The sequence below is a fragment of the Loxodonta africana genome, chromosome 6 (assembly GCF_030014295.1).
Source record: "Loxodonta africana isolate mLoxAfr1 chromosome 6, mLoxAfr1.hap2, whole genome shotgun sequence".
NCBI classification, from domain to species: Eukaryota; Metazoa; Chordata; class Mammalia; order Proboscidea; family Elephantidae; genus Loxodonta; species Loxodonta africana.
The window spans coordinates 66,696,804-66,717,485 of record NC_087347.1 but is presented as its reverse complement, the minus strand read 5'-3'; the positions used below and the strand labels follow the sequence as shown (position 1 = coordinate 66,717,485).

Sequence of the window (20,682 nt, the reverse complement as noted above, 5' to 3'; positions counted from 1 at the left end):
CTCCAATTTGCCTTACCCTAATGAAAAAAAAAAAAAACTTTTTTTTTTTAATGATTACATTCAAATATTTCTGCTTCGAGGTAGTCAGGCGTTCTGTTAATTGCTTTTATAAAAGTAAATAAAATAGAAGAAAAAAACTACTGATTAATTAGAATAGGAAATGTTAACAAAGGATTTTCAGTCAACACTTACCATTGATAAACATCTATGCATTGACTTTTCCTTCTGCCTAGGTTCTTCCCCTAGAAATTCACATGCTGGAGCCCTCACTTCCTTCAGGTACCTGGGTAAAGGGGATCTTCTAAGAGAAGATTATCACCACCTAATACCTTTTTAATACCTTAGACATTTATTTGTTTACTATCTTTTACTCCCCACTCCACTATGATACAAACTCCATCTGAAGGGAGACTGCTTTGTTCATTATTTTATCTCTAGTTCCTAGGACAGGCCTGGGCACATAATAGGAACTCAATGAAGATTAGTTACATTTTAAAAATAATACACTTTATTAACTCCTGAAAGTCTCAAGTACTCAATGACAAGGGTTTCCCATTTTAACATTTAAAAAGGAAGTTATCAACAAGGTTAAAATGAAGAAAATAAACTAAAATTTCTAGTCCATTTTTTATAACCCCCATCAGTGTTCAGGAGCCCTGGTGGTGTGGTGGTTAAGACCTCAGATGTTAACTAAAGATCAGCAGTTCAAATCCACCAGCCACTCCTTGAAAACCCTATGGGGCATTTCTACCCTGTCCTATAGGGTTGCTATGAGTCGGAATCAACAGCAGTGGGTTTGAGTTTTTTTTTTTTTTTTTTTGGTTTATCAGTGTTCAGTAAAAAAAACAAACTCTTATTTATCTCTTTTAGGGCTCATAGCCTATGTGTTCCTTAAATCCATTTTGCTAATTTCACAGTTCTGTGAAATGCACCATGTCTATGATGTTGTTAGGTGGCATCAAGTTGACTGCAACTCATACGAACCCACGTGACAGAACAGAACTGCTCTGGAGGGTTTTCTTGGCTGTCTTTATGGGAGCAGATTATCAGGTCTTTCTCCCCTGGAGCCGCTGAGAGGGTTTGAACCACCAACCTTTGAGTTAGCAGCCCAGTGTTTAACCATTACACCACTAGGACTCATGTCTATGATAAACCAAAAAAACCCACTGCCGTTGATTCTGACTCATAGTAGTCCTGATGTCATCTAAAGATACCACCTTTTAACTGCCACAAGGGAGAACACAAGTAAGAACCTTTCCAAGCTGCCATATTGTCAATACTTTTTTTTGTTGTTGGGGGGAGGGGTAATATTTCTTTATTTACATGGGCGTTATTGTTAATTATACCTAGGATTTTAAATAACAACAAAAATAGAAAACATTTTGAATCAGAGTATGCTTGTTGTTGTTATTAGGAGCTGTTAAGTTGATCCTATAGGACAGAGGAGAACTGCCCCATAGGGTTTCCAAGGAGTGGCTAGTGGATTTGAACTGCCAGCCTTCTGGTTAGTAGCCGAGATGTTAGCCACTACGCCACCAGGTCTCCAGAGTATGCTTAAGAGCCAAATATTAAGACGGTGGTCTCCCTATTCTTGAACTCATTGACTAATATGAATTTTATGTACTTTTATGAGCAAGCACAAGAAGTCTATCTAGTAAGTAAGGTTAAATATCTTTCAGAAAATCTAAGATCTCAGAGGCAACATTTTATTTCAAATGTAATAAATATAAAAAAAAAATTAATCATTGAGAGTTACAATGATGGAAACCCTTAAAATTCTTATAAAAAACTGGAATTATTTCACACTTAGGCTGTACACATTTTTTATGACTATATCTTTTCCAATGACCTATTAATCCAAATTAAAAATTAAATACACATTAATTCACCAACAGTGAAAAAACTTCAAGGCTGAGAAAAAGCACTAATCACAAAGAATTTCAATTAAATGTTATCTAGCAGTCCAGAAACGTTACTGAGAGAAATTCTAATTACAAACAATATAGCTGTGCATCTTTTAAATAACGAATACACCTAGCTTCACCGCAACACTTAGGAGAAAAATTATACATGCCTATTTGTTTTCAAGACACAATATGAAACTGGCAATAAACCCTCTACTGTTAAAAAAAAAAAAAAAAGGTTCATAACATCTCATTAACAAAGCGTAAATGTTACATTGAACTGGTTCAACTATTTTGGTCTTCAGTTACAAATAAAAAGCCACTACTAATTCATTAGTGGCTGTATGAATAGCAGTACTGTAAACAACTGGTAACATATTTTGAGAAAAAAATATTTTGTCAATGTAAAAAAATCACTGATGCAATGTGCATTTGATCATTTTATTCACAAAATATAAGCAAGTCTTACATCTCTCTCTGGAAAACTCTTCCCTTCAAATAAGTTTATGTGGAGGGGCTTGAGATGTATCAATTATAAAACGTGGTAAAATGAAAACATTTTTTAAATGTACAAATACAAATCAGTGCTTTATACAAGAATTTTCCATAAAGTTCGTCAATCAATGTCAATGTAAAAAATATTTTGTTTCAACTGAATGTAAGGCATGTTCAGTTTATATTATTTTTTAGAATTATTTTTGCCTTGTTGGAGACTTTTCTCTTCGCCGGTCCTGATTTTTCTTTGATTCTCTGGATTGTTCAGAGTAGCTGCTAGATTTTTCCCATCGCCTCTCAGCACCATTCTGATACCTGTTTTCATCGCTTCTAGAGCCTGAATGTTTGCTATTTTTTTCCCTTGACTTTGATCTCTCTTTTCTTCTAAAATTTTCACTATCCTTATTTCGGTGTCTGTGCTTCTCATTTTCAGAAAAAGAGTTTCTCCTCTCTTCTCTTTTCTTTTTGGGATCACCATGCTTATTTTCCAAATCTATGTACATTTCTTGGTCTCTGTCATTTGCAACCCTACTGTAACTATTTCGTTCAGAAGGAACACCTCTGTCTGAAGTGTATTTTGTAGTGGCCTCTCTCCAATTTGGATCTCTTGAATTTTGATCTCTCTGTTTTTCTGACCTTCTTTCTCTCTCAGTCCTTGTTTCCTGGTGCCTTTGTTCTGGTCTTCTTTCATCTTGCTTTCTATCATTTGTTTGTTGTTTCCTAATCAATTTATTTACTTCTTTACTTCTGGTCTTCCCTTGTGCCTTCTTTCTTATATTTTTAGCTGTGCATGTAAAATAAAATACAGTTAGCTTTTATTTTAGCGTTAACAAATTACATTTATTGATACATTATAGGTTTACTAAAGCAAACACAGCCAAACTGATCAAATGGAAAGTCTGATAAGAGAACATTTTACAAAATGCATGGTTTTAAAGAATATACAATGTTTCAACATTAGTTATTAAAGTACTATTCTCAACCTCAACCTCAGACTCAAGACAGTGAACAGAAACTTTAAACAAACTATACCAAACGTTGTAACTCTTTTTGTGGAAGTAACCAGAATGGTACATTTACACTTACAAATGTTATCCAAAAATGGGAATTTCAGTCCATGTGCATTGTGTCATATGAAATATTATGTTGGATCTGGTACATCCTCAAAACTCAGTGATCACACCCACTGGCAACACGACTTCCGAAAGGTAGGGGGAATGGGATGACTAGATTTGCTCAACCCCATGCATAGACATTTTTCAAATAAAAAGTGTTCCTATGAAAACGACAGTTCTGCTACCCGGTGCTGTCAGAGGGGCACTAACTGCACCAGTAAAAGAAACTATGGTAAGACATAAAATCATAGGCTTTATGAGAACCACTAAAGCTTGCTTTTTTGAAGAAAACTTCTCAAAAGGTCTTGAACAATTTTATTCATAACCCAGACCCAGTGCCCTCGAGTCGATTCTGACTCATAGTGACCCTATAGGACAGAGTAGAACTGCCCCATAGAGTTTTCAGGGAGCACCTGGCTGATTCATATAACCACAAATATAAAACAATTATACTATTATATAATTTGGGTACATAAACCAAAGGTGCTGAGATGACCAAAATTTCTGACAAATTCATATATACATAGAAAGGAAGAAAATATGGTAGAAAATTGCCTAACCTTGCCCTACCTCCACTCACACCTCACTGTGCCAACCTCGACTACTTCTGCCAAATGCTTACCCTTGGCACACTGCACAGTCAGTTGATTTGCAACTAAGGGCTTACTTCTTTGGTGCCTATCAAGCAGCTCAACTAAGCTGCAGCTACACAAGCAGAAACCATCTGGTTCTGTGTTAAACCAACATCTATCTCTCCAACCCAGCTTTATACTACTCAGTGCTTTGCTGACATGAAAGCCTTAGCCATATAACAATATATAATCCCCTCCTCGTTTTGCTGTGTGCTCTACAATTTTCTAATTTGAGGGCAGTTTATTCTGTTTTTATGCTATTTAAAATTTTATTAATAAAAGTTTTCTACTGAAATTGCATAAGGCAAATTAATTTTCAATCAGCAAGCTTCCTTATTGCAGCAATTCATGCTGTGTTATCATCTGTTCACAAAACAGATACCATGAAATAAATTCTTTAGAATTAAAAGAGGTGAATATTAAATGAACATTTTAAGTATAATTCAAGAGTAAGACTTCTTTTGAGTAAATGGAATCTTGCTTTGATAATATGAAATATACAACACTGAGAGCCCTGTAATTTTGCACTGAAACACCTCAAAGTGTAACAAGCTAGGGAACAATGATTAGCCTTCCAACTGAAGGCTGCATGGAAAAAGGCTGACTCTCCCAAATATGGTATGAAAAATAAAACAACAACAAAAAACAAGAATGACATGCATTTCAGACAAATGAACAATTACTTATAAGGACTAAGATACTATGATGAGAGAAAGCAGAGCTCATCTTGGGGAAAACAATAGACCTTTTCAGAAAATCTGAGCTAAAATCCAACTATGAAAAGGGCACATTTTTTAAAAAATCCTTTACTACAGCTCTTCTACTTCCAAGTAGGATGGAGAACTTGTAGCAGACCTATGCTTCTGCTGAGAACCAAAAATGCTGGATAAAACTAAAAAACCTTGTTTAAAGGCACTGAAGAACTAAAACAACTTGTGATGCCATAAAGGATGGAAGTGTTCTAAATAATAGGGGCATACCAAAAGAACACAGGAGTCAACCTGATGGAACTTGGAATTGCCAAAGCTGGAATGATCTGAACAACAAAATAAATAATAGTATTAGACTTCAACCCATAGAATAAGTTTCCTAGAGTCCATGCTGATATAAATATATAACTGAATAAATAAATAAATGGGGGAGAAGGAAGAACTCTTTCTTACAGAAGAATTCTAATTAATAAATACAGGAAGAAATGAGATAAATGGAAAGAGTACCATTAGGCAAACACCAGAGTAATACCTATCGCAGAAAAGAAACAAAGATGAATGCTAAAATTAATGAGTGAAAGTTTGAGGAGAAAAAGAATATTTGTGTCAAATTATATCACTACAAGTTATTTATTAATTTTACAAAAAGAAGCATCTGTGAAGAAACCCAGCAAACACTACCTTAATAAAGTGATCAAGGTTAACGTCACCAGTAAGACATACCAGTATTATGAATACCTTGAAAAGATGTACTAAGAGGAAAACATCATTTCTGTGGTATTCTTGCCAAAAATTCACCACCTTACTCTAATCATGAGGAAATATCAGACTAATGTAGGCTGAGGGACATTCCATAAAATAGCTTACCAGTGGAATTTAAAAGTACCAAGATCATTAAAAACAAGGAACCACTGAGTGCAACTACCACAGATTGTAGAAGACTAAGGAGAAATACAATTAAATACAAGTAGAATCCTGGAACAGGGAAAGGACATTAATGGAAAAACTAGGTAGTAAAATTCAAACAAGGGCTGTCATTTACTTAATTGTATTGCTTTAATATTAATTTCCTGGCTTTGATAATTGAACTATGATTATGTAAGATGCTAATATTAGGGGAAGCTGGGTGAGTGATATATGGGAATGCTCCATACTATTTTTGCAACTTTTTTTCTTGAGTCTAAAATTAGTTCAAGTTAAAAAGTAAACAAAAGCATCTTAGAGTTAGTGAAAAAACACTTAGAGGGGGTCAAGATTCAGAAAAGGTAGAACCACAGAGAAGTAAGCTGACAGTGACTTTCTCCCTGTGAACATTTGCTGATTCAGGATTTTGCCTGGGCACAGGGCTGCTGCTAAGGGTCAGGGAGACCAGCAGAGCTTCTGGCAGCCTTAGAGGGACACAGAAACAAAAGCAGGACTAGTTATTTATAATAAATATACACGACAAAAAGACACATATCCAGAATACATAAAGAACTACAAATCAATAGAAAAGACAATAAAAAAAAAAAAAAGGGCAAAGATTTGAGCAACCATTTATAAAAAAAAGAAAGGAATGATCAAATGGCCAATCATATAGAAAATGGTGCTCAACTTCAACAGTGATCAAAGAAAGGCAAATCAAACCACAGCGCAATACCACCACACACCTTCCAGTATGGCTAAAATGAAAAAGACGTTAAAGTGTTAGTGAGAACGGAAGCTACTGGAACTCTAACATATGGCTGGTGGGAGTGTAAATTGGAATACTCACCTGGAAAATGGTCTGGCAGTATCTACTAAAGCTAAATATATGCCCATCTTATGAACCAGTGATGATTCTACTCCTAGGCAAATATCCAATGGAAACGTGCGGGCATGCATGCATGCATGTGTGTGTGTATAGTCATTAAAAGATATATATGAGAGTATTCATGGGTACACTATTGTAAATCTAAATGTCCATTAAGAATAAACTAAAACCCATTGCCGCTGAGTTCATTCTGACTCATAGCGACCCTACCGGACAGAGCAGAACTGTCCCCACAAGGTTTCCAAGGCTGTAATCTTTACAGAAGCAGACTGACACATTTTTCTCCAGTGAGGCAGTTGGTAGGTTCGAAATGCTGACTTTTTGGTTAGCAGCCAAGTGCTTAACCACTACACCACCAGGGCTCCTTCCATTAAGAATATAAAGGATAAATTAATGAGCTACAATTAAATGCAATAATATGGATGACTCTCTCAAAAGTAATATTGAATTGAAAGAAATAAGCCAAATATAAAAGAGGTTATAATGCATAATTCTAAAGTTAAAAATAGGCAAATTTTGGAATTAGAAATAAGAATGGTAGTTGCCATAGGGAGATGGATGACAGGGTGGTTATAACTGGGAGATGGCACAAAAAGGGGTTCTGAGGTGTAATTCTTGATCTGCGCTAGCTACATGGATGTGTCCTCTTTATGAAAACCCATATAGCTACATAGCTGAATGCATACAAGGTGTGCCCTGAATGTATGGTACATGCCAATCACTAACCTTGAAACTTTACCATTAAAAAGGAAAAAATTTAAAATTTCTCTAAAGTATAAATGTCAAGAAGGCTCCTATCAACTAGATTACTGATACTGGAAGTGGTATTTCAGTCATCACTGAAGTATTTCATTTCTATGAAGGATTCCAAGATGAGATCTCAGCATTATAAATGTAGTATTAAAAAAAAATTTTTTTTTTTTCATACTAGACTGCAATAGTGCTAGATAATCACTTAAACGGTTAATGGTGCTTTTAAACAACTGAATACGAAAATAACTAAGCAATCGAATTATGTTCTTCCCTTATTGTAAATATCACCAGCAATATACTTGTTAGAAAAGAGAAAGATAAATTATATGAGTTTCAATACCTGAGGCAGAGCTATGACTACTGGTAGACGAAGAATCGTTCTCTTCACTGGAAGATTCAGAACTGTTATCACTGCTGTCAGAATCAGAGTCAGAGGAGTCAGACCCTGAAGAGGAGGATGCCGAAGAGGAAGAGGAGGGGGATGATTTGTTTTGCTCAACATCTGGTTTCTTAGCCACGATGACCTTTGGAGTATTTTTGAGATGCTCACGCAACTCATCCCTAATTAAAAATATAATCTGTTAGATCTGACTTTAAAGGCAATTGTGAGATGATTTTGTAAACTGAAAATAAGATTCTGAAAATAATCCTTACGTTAAACCTCCAAGACCTATAGAAGTAAAAAAGTTGATGGCAAACCGAGTGTTCCTTGGATTATCTCGGGGTAATAATCCTTCAAAGAATGGCTGCAGAGTTCTAAAAAAGAAAAATGAACAAAAGAGAACAAACTCCTTAAAAATAAAAGACATAATCCTTATAGTTATTTTTCAGATTTTTCTAAATTTTAAATTAGTAAGTGAAATACAACCAAGGAAGTGGTTTATGTCATTTATTACGTTAGGCTACATGCTATTTAAAGGAACAAGTAGAATCAAGTCATAATTTATTAAACTTGATTTCTATAATTATACAACAGCATTTCTTTTATATCACACACAGTATATATACATGTGTATTCACATATACATATGTATGTATACATACTCTGTGTATGTAACTGTGAAGTTAAAAGAAAAAACCCCCTGGGGTGGGTGGGTGGGTGTGTGTGTGCGTGTGTGTGTATACACACAGCACTATGCAAGGCACTGGAGGAGGGGAGAAAGTAATCAACAAAATGGAGAAATTAAGGGTGAAGACTGCACACAATCAGTTTTTAGTGAGGAGAAAAAACAGAAAAAGATTCATAATACAGTGTAGTTTTGGACATGTACTGAGTATCATCAATGAATGCTAAGGAGCAGAGTCAGGGAAAATTATTTCATAGAAAAAGGTGACACAAAAGAAGAATGATGAAGCATTTGACAGAAAGAACGAGAGCAGATTTCTAGCAGTGGAAATTGATGCAAAGAAGCGTAAAGAATGAGAGCTGTTTAACAAGATGGCAATGGTGGTGTACTAGAGAGCTGAAGAGAGAGTAGATGAGTATGGTGCAGTAGACAGGGACCAAGTAAATAAATACATGAAGCAAAGAGAAACGGATGGAATACCCCAGACAGAGCATGCAGAACCCCAGATATATCTCTGGTAAACTTTAACATTGGAGGGGCAGGCTCAGGAGGAGTCAGAGACTGAGAAAAAGATTAAAAGGAGGTAGATATTAAAAAAAGCAAGGAGCCACAGTGAGCAAGTGGTCAACTATGGAAGGGGGGCAGAGAAGTCAAGGGGCATGCAGACTGACAGACTACTGGATTGGGGAGGTGGTCACTGAGATATTTCACAGGATGATTTCAGTAGTGTGAACGGTGTAGAAGCCAATTTTAGTGGAAATAAACCATAAAAAAACCCGTTGCCATCAAGCTGATTCCAACTCATAGCGACCCTATGGTGGCAATGGACAATCTAAATAAATAAGAAATAAGAAAGTTGAGATAGGGATTATATAATAGTCTTGAAACAATATTCTAGGTCAGTGTGGTAATTTAAATGACTACATGTTTGATATTTATCTGCATTTATTTACAAATGTCCACTGATGACAGAAATTAATTACCATTCTAAGGCTCAACATTAGAGTTAAAATGAAAATAAACTATAAATATTCAGTACTAGAGAACTACAGTGACCGTACAAAATTAATTTTGTGTCTTCTACCTAAATGAAAGAGGTATTAACTCTATGTTCTCTTCACTTGGACTAAAAAATCACCATTAAAAGTTGCATATTGTCTGGTGCCACAGAATGAGAGTCAGTGTAGTGACTACTGGATGAACGAAGTCCTAGTGGGCTTAACTCTCTTGCTTTTACAACCGTTAGACTTATCTCTAAGGACAGTAAGAATATAAAGTGTTTAGTGATACACTCACTCATCCTTTAATCTTGCATTAAGTTTAGGAAGACCCATGTATTCACATAGTTCCTGGAAAAATATTTTGACAAAAATTCTACTGGATGATGTAGTGGTTTCTTCACTCAGCTTTATACATTCAAGAACCTGAAAATTAAAATTAAAAAAGACAATTTTATCTTGGTTTTCAAAAGGTACGACAAACTGGCTCATATTTATAACTTTAAGTGTCTCTTGAAATTATGATTTATTCTCATTTTCAAACAGTATCCCTGAGTAGCTTTCCTTGCGCTGATCTGTATTATTTCTCGGCAAAGTTTAAGATTCCTTTTCTACACCAATTTTCAAAATATCAAGATGCTACAGGGTTTATTCTCTTGCATAAGGAATTTGCTTGAATACCAGGGAGGATTTTGTGTCTTGAACATATAACATTGAAGCATATAATGTTAGCTCCTAAATGTCATTTATCAAAATGTGGTGAGTATGCAAATATGGGGCAAAACACCTCTTAGACCATTATAGCTTTACATAGCACAAATAATACACAATAAGGGTAAAGAAAGAGTGATGGCTTGTTCTGAATAGTAAGATTCGTGTTCAAAGACTAAAGCCCATGGAGAGATGTTTAAGGTCAAATAAAAATAAAAGCAGCTCCCAGTTTTAACAACTGAGGAACAAATGGATTATGTGTTCCAGGAACCCATTTGTTAGCCAATTGTTAAAACCTGAATTTCATTTTCCCAAAGGAAAAAAACAAAACAGAAGTCAGAAATGATTACAATTAGCCTCCTGGGTCAGCTTATAAATGTCTATTAATGTAGCTGGACACATTTAGTAGAGTGCTAAAAAAAATTATCCAATGTTTATATACTCAATGATACTGCCTTGTTCTACCATTAGATTACGGTATTCTACAACGGGATCATCATCTTTCTTCCCGGAATTAATTTCTCTTTTTTTTGAACTTCTTCAGCAGCTTTACTTTTCTTACCACTTTTTATTTTGTATTATTCTTATTCTTGGGTATGTCTTACATCTTCCCTTATATGCTAGCCTCATTGAAAGCAGGCACCATATTTAATTCACTTTGGATCCCCAGCTACTGTCTGGCCTGCACATCATCAGAAGCTCCATAAATAGTTGCTGAAGCTACAGTAGTTGTATAATAAATGTCAGCGTAATGAATGCATTTCAAATTCCAATCCAGTGTACATTTCCCATCAAGAATATATCTTTCTTTGGTCTAAAACTATAGGAATTCTTCCCTATCACTTACTCAACTTCAGTACTTGGTAAAAGAACACATCCTATTAGGACAATCACTTCTCTGCTATCATAAATCAAGGAACCATGGACATTACTCTCCCAGAAAACACGAGCAGTAGCTCAAAGAAGCATGTACCATCAAAATAATGGTCTATGTGGACATGAGTGTGAATGCATGTATGTATACAAAGAGAAGACTAAAATCTGCAACATTTACCCTGAAAATGCTCCTAACCATCACTATTAAAAAGCACTGTGATGTTCAGGCTGTTAATATAATCCAGGATATTTCTTAACACTCCTATATATCTATTTAGCTTTTTGAGCCCATGTTATATAACCAATATGAACACAATCTCAAAGACAGTAACTACATTAAATGTTGGCCCGCACGTTTTCATTTTAAAGCACATTTCTGAAATAGAGTAAGTATGGCTATATTATACTTAATACCTATTTGAGAATAATAAAGGATTAGAAAGGAAGTATAAATATTGAACCATCTACTTACACTCCACGGAAGCGAATCAGTGTATAAAAGATGAGCAAACATCTTGGCAACATTTCTCAATTTGTTTGTTTCCAAGCGATGAATGGTATCATATTGTTCTTTGAATATACTTTCAAAGGATTCCATGTATTCTTTTTTTAGCATGCAAAAACGCTAATAAATACAAAATTCAATATCAGTAATATAAGCATACTACATTCCCCTAAATGTACTGAATCACAGTCAATAAATATTCTGTACATCTTGAAAGAATGTATACCAAATCACTAAAACTTTTTGTGCTGTATGATGGGATGCTCAAAAAAGAAGTTAATATATATTTACCTGGGATTTATATGCTAAAATAAAATAAAAGTTACACAAGTAGCTAATCACAGACACCTACTTGCATACTCGACAACTATACTTCTTCCCAGTAGATACAGTTTGGATTTGAAAAAATAATTTAGCTTATGCTTTATTTGTGCTGCCTAAAAATGTCCTTGACTTCAGAAACTGCTCTGGTTTTTTTTTTTTTAATTTTTATTGTGCTTTAAGTGAAAGTTTACAAAATCAAGTCAGTCTTTCATATAAAAATTTATATACACCTTGCTATACACTCCTAATTGCTCTCCCCCTAATGAGACGGCCCGTTCCTTCCCTCCACTTTCTCTTTTTGTGTACATTCTGCCAGCTTCTGACTCCCTGTGCCCTCTCATCTCCCCTCCAGATAGGAGATGCCAACATAGTCTCAAGTGCCTACTTAATCCAAGAAACTCATCCTTCACCAGCATCTTTTTCTATCCCATTGTCCAGTCCAATCCCTCTCTGAAGAGTTGGCTTTGGGAATGGTTCCTATCTTGGGCTAACAGAAGGTTTGGAGACCATGACCTCTGGGGTCCTTCTAGTCTCAGTCAGACCATTAAGTCTGGTCTTTTTACGAGAATTTGGGGTCTGCAACCCACTGCTCTCCTGCTCCCTCCGGGGTTCTGTTGTCCTCCTTGTCAGGGCAGTCAACGGTTGTAGCCAGGCACCATCTAGTTCTTCTGGTCTCAGGATGATGTAGTCTCTGGTTTATGTGGCCCTTTCTGTCTCCTGGGCTCTTAACTACCTTGTGTCCTTAATGTTCTTCATTTTCCTTTGCTCCAGGTGGGCTGAGACCAATTGATGCATCTTAGATGGCTGCTTGCTAGCATTTAAGACCCCAGACGCCACTCTCCAAAGTGGAATGCAGAATGTTTTCTTTATAGATTTTATTATGCCAATTAACTTAGATGTCCCCTGAAACCATGGTCCCCAAACCCCCGCTACTTTGAAGTTTAAAAAAAACAGCATTTAATTGTCTTTTATCAGTAAATTGTTACAAAGCATGTGGAATTTAAAAAAGTTCTGATAAAAGATATGCAAATTAAGGTACTGCAAAGGTGATTCCCAAGTGGGGGAAACCTGAAGAAGGGAAGGAACAAGGTGATTTTAGCAAACATATGCTGTTTTATTAGATCAGGCCACAAATAAGAAACATTAATTCCTAACATTCAGGACAAGAATTCCTTTAGTGCTTTTACTAAATTCTGATGTAGAAAACGAGGCTGGAACTCACCCCGGCTAATAAGCCAAAAAATTTCTCATATGTCCTTTGCTGGGCACAGCAGTCAAGTATCATGTTGCAGAGTTCTTTCTATTTGGACAAAAACAATTGCATTAATGATTCAAAACACAATGAATCCACGCTATACAATAATTTGCCTATATGATAGAGACTGTCTGAATTTTTTAATAATGTTTTTAAAAAATAAAAAGCTTTCAAACTTTGTGAACTTCAGTTATTAGGAAAAAATAAAAATCTCGATCTTGGTTAAGCTCAGTTTTTTAAAGCCTTCTGTCTGGCTGACAGCTCTGACAGGCATTTACAGTAATTAGATTGATTTTAAAATTCTAAATTTATATAATATGAACCACTTCAAAAAAAAAAACCTGGTATAAGAAATAGATAAATCAGAGAAAGATTCATATACTCCATTCTAAAAGAATTCTGTGCAGAATTCTTTACAGACTCACCAACACAACATTTAACAATTCAGGCTAAATATTTCCCAAAGATTTAAGTTCAACTACTAACAAATAGAGTTAGTATGGAAAAGGTAAAACATGAGTCTTTAAGGAGAATAAATGAGCACAATTTTAATGCTAACTTAAAAAACCCTCTGGATGATAAAGTAAAAATATATTTTTAAAAAACCAAAAAATATCTCTGCAGCCAAATTGTCTAGCCTCAAAATAAATGTTATGCCCATAGATTCTCTCTTTGGGATACAAATAGATGGCATCATTGCATAACTGCTGGCATAATATATTGTCCAATAAGGCTATTTAAGTGACTTAATAACCCTTCAGTGAAAATTCTGGTGAACTAATAACTGTACTATTAAATCTCTGGTCAGGAAGTACCATTATTATAACAAATTGGAGACTCAGAATTAACAAATATTATTTAATTCCTGAAATAACTCTAATAAAAAATATACTGTAGCAACTTCACAGATAAAAAAATAGCCAATATGGACAAAATGAATAAAGGCATAAATTCCTACACATTCGACTAAATATCTTTTTCTACACCATAATCCTTATCCTTATCAGTAAAAATTACCTTTTTTTTAAAGATAGCAACTGCAAATAGATGCTTTCTGTAAATTTTAAATACTAAAAAAAATTAAGTCATCTCTATGAAAACAATTTGTCTGAGAGATTCCAGGAGGAATCTCAGGGCAAGGGAGAAGGGGACACTTGAGAGGCACAGAACAGACACTCTAGAACTGTGCTCTCCAACATGGTAGCCCATAGTTGTGTATCATTATTTAAATTAAATTCCTTACAATTACATAAAATTTAAAATTTTAGTTCCTCAGTCACACTATCCATATCACAGGTACTCATGAGCCACATGTGGATAGTGGCTACTGTACTACACAGTGCAGAATATATGAACCTTTCCACCATTCCAAAAAGTTTAAAAGTTCTAGAAACTGGTAATCTACTTAAAAATAATCTACTCAAAATTCTAACTTTAAAACAGGGTTATATTTAGATGCCATTATTGGCAAATTAATTTTTTTAAGATTAGCCAAAAGCTACTTTACTCAAATAAAATGTATATAAATGTTTAAGTTCTAAAAAGATATATTTTGTCAAAATTTAATACAGGTCAGAAACTTAAAACGAAACGTTTTTGAACTCTGCCATATTATGTTAACTTGATACGTTAAAATCCATTTTAACTTCTTCTACCAACTTTGTATTTAAGATAATAGAGCAGTTAATCAGGCTTTAAACAATAAAAAACGGTATAATACGCTGACAACACTGTTAATAAGTTCAACCTTATGTGCAAAACAAATTAGTTTTTTTCCACTAAATGCAATTACAAGAGTTATTCCCTGGGGTGTAAAATAATTAAATATTTTAACTAAATATTACATGATTTTAGGAAAGCCTTTTGAATAACTACATGCACGAAAACAGATAAGCCAAGACGTTCTTCCAAACATTATTGAAATATGTTGAGGTTAGTTCTTGAACAACTACCTTATGGATTAATATTAATAAAATTTAAAATGACTTAATTATATTCCTCAAATAACGGGACAAGATCATACAGTAATTTCAGTTTCAATTATAATCCTAAAGGTTGATATACTAATTTATTTTCTTCCAACAAAAATCCATCAAGTGAAGTTTGAGTACAAATAAAAACCAAAAGAAAACCTGCTGCCATTGAGTCGATTTTGACTCATGGTGACCCTACAGGACAGAGCAGAATTGCTTCAGAGGGTTTTGTATTAAGTTTTGCAAATTTTTTTTTTCACCACTTCAAACAGAAACTTTGTACCTATTAAACAATAACTTCTCTCTACCTCTTCTCCCCTCCCCCCAGACCCTGGTAATCTCTAATCTACTTTGTGTCTCTACAAATTTGTCCATTCATATATGTGGAATCATGTATTATTTGCTGTTTATCAAATAGGTAGTCTATTACTAGTACACCAATAAATAAACTTCAAAAGGAAAATTTTTAAAAATTTCAAAAAAGAAAAAAACCAGTTTTTCTCAAAATTCCATACCATGGCATTTCAAGAATTGAATCCATATTCTAGAACAAGTTCAGGAATTTTCTTCTGTAAAGGCTGGATAGTAAATATTTTAGGCTTTAAAGATCCTGTGATGTCTGTTACAACTACTCAACGTTGTTGCAGTAATGAGAAAACAGCCATGTTGTTGTTGTTGTTGTTTGTTAGATGCCTTCGAGTCGGTTCCGACTCATAGCGACCCTACGCACAACAGAACGAAACACTGCCCGGTCCTGCGCCATGCTTACAATCATTGTTATGCTTGAGAGCTCACTGTTGCAGCCACTGTGTCAATCCACCTCGTTGAGGGCCTTCCTCTTTTCCGCTGACCCTGTACTCTGCCGAACATGATGTCCTTCTCCAGGGACTGATCCTTCCTGACAACAAGTCCAAAGTATGTAAGATGCCGTCTCACCATCCTTGCTTCTAAGGAGCATTCCAGTCGCACTTCTTCCAAGACAGATTTGTTCGTTCTTTTGGCAGTCCCTGGTATATTCAATATTCTTTGCCAACACCACAATTCAGAGGCGTCAGTTCTTCTTCGTTCTTCTTTATTTCATTGTCCAGCTTTCACATGCATATGATGTGATTGAAAATACCTTGGTCTGGGTCAGGTGCACCTTAGTCTTCAGGGTGACATCTTTGCTCTTCAACACTTTGAAGAGGTCCTTTGCAGCAGATTTGCCCAATGCAATGCGTCTTTTGATTTCTTGACTGATGCTTCCATGGCTGTTAATTGTGGATCCAAGTAAAATGAAATCCTTGACAACTTCAATCTTTTCTCCGTTTATCATGATGTTGCTCATTGGTCCAGTTGTGAGGATTTTTGTTTTTTTTATGTTGAGGTGTAATCCATACTGAAGGCTGTCGTCTTTTATCTTCATTAGTAAGTGCTTTAAGTCCTCTTCACTTTCAGCAAGCAAGGTTGTGTCATCTGCATAACTCAGGTTGTTAATGAGTCTTCCTCCAATCCTGATGCCCCATTCTTCTTCATATAGCCCAGGTTCTCAAGATTATTTGCTCAGCATATGGATTAAATACATATGGTGAAAGAATACAACCCTGACGCACACCTTTCCTGACTTTAAACCAGTTAGTATCCCCTTGTTCTCTCCGAATAACCGCCTCTTGATCTATGTAAAAGTTCCTCAAGAGAACAATTAAGCATTCTGGAATTCCCATTCTTCGCAGCGTTATCCATAGTTTGTTATGATCCACACAGTCGAATGCCTTTGCATAGTCAATAAAACACAGGTAAACATCCTTCTGGTATTCTCTGCTTTCAGCCAGGATCCATCTGACATCAGCAATCACATCCCTGGTTCCACGTCCTCTTCTGAAACCAGCCTGAACTTCTGGCATTCCCTGTTGATATACTGCTGCAGCCGTTTTTGAATGATCTTGAGCAAAATTTTGCTTGCGTGTGATATTAATGATATTGTTCTATAACTTCCACATTTGGTTGGATCACCTTTCTTGGCAATAGGCAAAAATATGGATCTCTTCTAGTCAGTTGGCCAGGAAACTGTCTTCCATATTTCTTGGCATAGACAACTGAGCACCTCCAGCGCTGCATCTGTTTGTCGAAACATCTCAATTGATATTCCATCAATTCCTGGAGCATTGCTTTTCGCCAGTGCCTTCAGGGCAGCTTGGACTTCTTCCTTCAGTACCACCAGTTCCTGATCCTATGCCACCTCTTGAAATGGTTGAACATCGACTAGTTCTTTTTGGTATAATGACTGTGCATTCCTTCCATCTTCTTTTGATGCTTCCTGCATCATTTAATATTTTACCCATAGAATCCTTCAGTATTACAACTCGAGGCTTGAATTTTTTCTTCAGTTCTTTCAGCTTGAGAAATGCTGAGCGTGTTCTTCCCTTTTGGTTTTCCATCTCCAGCCCTTTGCACATGTCATTATAATACTTTGTCTTCTCGAGACGCCCTTTGAAATCTTCTGTTCAGTTCTTTTACTTCATCAATTCTTCCTTTTGCTTTAGCTGCTCGACATTTGAGAGCAAGTTTCAGAGTCTCCTCTGACATGCATCTTGGTCTTTTCTTTCTTTCCTGTCTTTTCAATGACCTCTTGCTTTCTTCATGGTTGATGTCCTTGATGTCATTCCACAACTCGTCTGGTCATCGGTGTTCAACGTGTCAAATCTATTCTTCAGATGGTCTCTAAATTCAGGTGGAATGTACTCAAGATCATATTTTCGCTCTCGTGGACGTGCTCTGATTTTCTTCAGTTTCACCTTGAACTTGCATATGAGCAATTGATGGTCTGTTCCACAGTCAGCCCCTGGCCTTGTTCTGACTGATGATATTGAGCTTTTCCATCGTCTCTTTCCACAGACGTAGTCAATTTGATTTCTGTGTGTTCCATCTGGTGAGGTCCATGTGTACAGTCGCCGTTTATGTTGGTGAAATAAGGTATTTGCAATGAAGAAGTTGTTGGTCTTGCAAAAGTCTATCATTCGATCTCCGGCAGTGGTTCTATCACCATGGCCATATTTTCCAACTACTGATCCTTCTTCTTTGTTTCCAACTTTTACATTCCAATCATCAGTAATTAGCAATGCATCCTGATTCCATGTTCGATCAATTTCAGACTGCAGCAGCTGATAAAAATCTTCTATTTCTTCATCTTTGGCCCTAGTGGTTGGTGCGTTAATTTGAATAACAGTCGAATTAACTGGTCTTTCTTGTAGGCGTATGCATATTATCCTATCACTGACAGCACTGTACTTCGGGATAGATCTTGAAACTTTTTGACAATGAATGCAATGAATACAACACCATTCCTCTTTGAGTTGTCATTCCCAGCATAGTAGACTATATGATTGTCCAATTCAAAATGGCCAATACCAGTCCATTTCCGCTCATTAATGCCTAGGATATCGATGTTTATGCGTTCCATTTCATTTTTGATGATTTCCAATTTTCCTAGATTGATACTACGTACATTCCAGGGCCCGATTATTAATGGATGTTTGCAGCTGTTTCTTCTCATTCTGAGTCATGCCATATCAGTAAATGAAGGTCCCAAAAGCTTTAGTCCATCCACGCCATTAAGGTCGACTCTACTCTGAGGAGGCAGCTCTTCCCCAGTCATCTTTTGAGTGCCTTCCAACCTGGGGGGCTCATCTTCCAGCACTATATCAGACAATGTTCTGTTGCTATTCTTAAGGTTTTCACTGGCTAATGCCTTTCAGAAGTAGACTGCCAGGTCCTTCTTCCTAGTCTGTCTTAGTCTGGGAGCTCAGCTGAAACCTGTCCTCCTTGGGTGACCCTGCTGGTATCTGAATATCTGTGGCATAGCTTCCAGCATCGCAGCAACACACAAGCCCCCACAGTACGACAAACTGACAGATCCTGTGATGTCTGTTACAACTACTCAACTTTGTTGCAGTAATGCAAAAAGAGCCATAGACAATATAAAAACGAATAAATGTGGTTATGTTCCAATAAAATTTTATTTACAAAAATAGGTGGTAAGCCCGGGCCATAGCTTGCTGGCTACTGTATCAGGCCATATTTAAAGTCTTTAAACAAAGGACTCACACCTAACAGCAAGCTTACTCACACAGCCAACAGATCCTTACAGAAGAATTAGAAAACCAACAACCTACAGGAGCTGATTCAGTCAATTCAGCATCTGTGCCGTGTCTACCACGTAAAATGCAAAAAAAAAAAAAGCCCCCAGGCCTTCGTTCAGGTTCCAAGGACCTAAAATCTAAGCAGGGAGCAGTATATATAAGAAAACAATTAGAAAAAAAGACAGTCTATTTAACCTGGTCTATATTTTCCCTGGCATTAGGGTTCTACAATACTTTGAACAGTATAATATACTGAGTTTTAAGACTGAACCCTATGGGGCTAAGAGTGACCATGTATACTTTATGGATCATTGACTATCTGACACCTCACAGAATGCCTGACACGTAGAATATGGTGAACACATTTTTGTTGAATAAATGAACAAATGAGAGAAATAATATAGATTCTTCCACATCCAATTAGAGCAATGAAACAATATGTGCCGTGATTGTCATAATTTCTACCACAAAAGCATGCTTTAGTGCATAATGAAAATGGACCAGGTAATTCATTAAAGAGCAAATTAACTGTATTTAAGCCACAATTCAATTTACAGGCAACCACTCAGAAATTCTATGTAAAGTGTGGTGGTTTGGAGAGTGCTCCTCCTCTTCCCATGTCCTGTCCAAGCAGCCAGGTTAATTTACTGGAACAAGTAGCATACAAAACACTACAGGACTTTTAAGTTTTAAGTTATTTAAAAATCTTAGAAAACTTGTATTTTTAAAATGTATACTGGATATATTTAGTACTGAGCTATTGTTTCACTTCACTTGCTATATCTAATTTTTAACTGTCTTAAGCATTTTTTATAACAAATATATATATTTTTAATTAAAAAGTACTAACGTACTGTTTGACTTTCAGGAAACTCCATTTTCAGCAGTTTGTGAGCACATTCTTCAAAATCTAAACTGTGAAGATAAAATGACCAAAATAGTTAGGATAATAGCTTGCTGCTTAACTGTAGCACTCTTTTATACACAAAAATCTTTTGAATAATCTTTATGTATAATTTCACATTATATACTGTATACAAAGAAAAACATACTTCTTAACTCTCAGAATACAGGTAACAAAAATATAACAATGTTCACTGAAATTAAAATAGTGTAGAAACTCCTTTAACCTCCCCTGAAACAATTTGGCAAATTCACTTGTGTCAAGTGGTGTATAGAGGATCCTGAACACCCCTGGCTGGTAGCCTACTTTCTACTAATATACCGCACTTCTCCCTGCAACTGAACTGCAGGCTTATCAACAGGTAATTGTGTGTGTTCCCAAATTTGCATGTGCTGGCTGTTTTTATTAGAATTGAGTATTTTAACTAAATGTGAAACCAGAAAAAAGTGCTTTTACAAGACTGGAAAAAAAAAAAAACTATAAAAATGTAAAAGGATTCTGAACCCAGATTACTCTGCAAGTGTCCTTATGATCTAATTTCACTTTAAAG

At 35.8% G+C, this 20,682-nt stretch overlaps 1 protein-coding gene across 2 annotated transcripts in view; it reads right to left on the bottom strand.

Moving 5' to 3' along the window:
• Positions 1-204: 204 nt before the first annotated feature.
• CWC22 (CWC22 spliceosome associated protein homolog) overlaps positions 205-20,682 on the bottom strand; it is a 73,285-nt gene continuing 52,807 nt past the window's right edge. For both annotated transcript variants that reach the window (XM_003406189.4, XM_023542797.2), the window contains exons 14-20: positions 20,083-20,143; positions 13,105-13,182; positions 11,526-11,678; positions 9,765-9,892; positions 8,056-8,157; positions 7,742-7,962; positions 205-3,183 (exon numbers count right to left, since the gene is read on the bottom strand). In XM_003406189.4, coding sequence (XP_003406237.1) covers positions 2,597-3,183; positions 7,742-7,962; positions 8,056-8,157; positions 9,765-9,892; positions 11,526-11,678; positions 13,105-13,182; positions 20,083-20,143 — 1,330 coding nt within the window. In that variant the 3' untranslated portion in view covers positions 205-2,596. The remainder of the gene's footprint in view (positions 3,184-7,741; positions 7,963-8,055; positions 8,158-9,764; positions 9,893-11,525; positions 11,679-13,104; positions 13,183-20,082; positions 20,144-20,682) is intronic.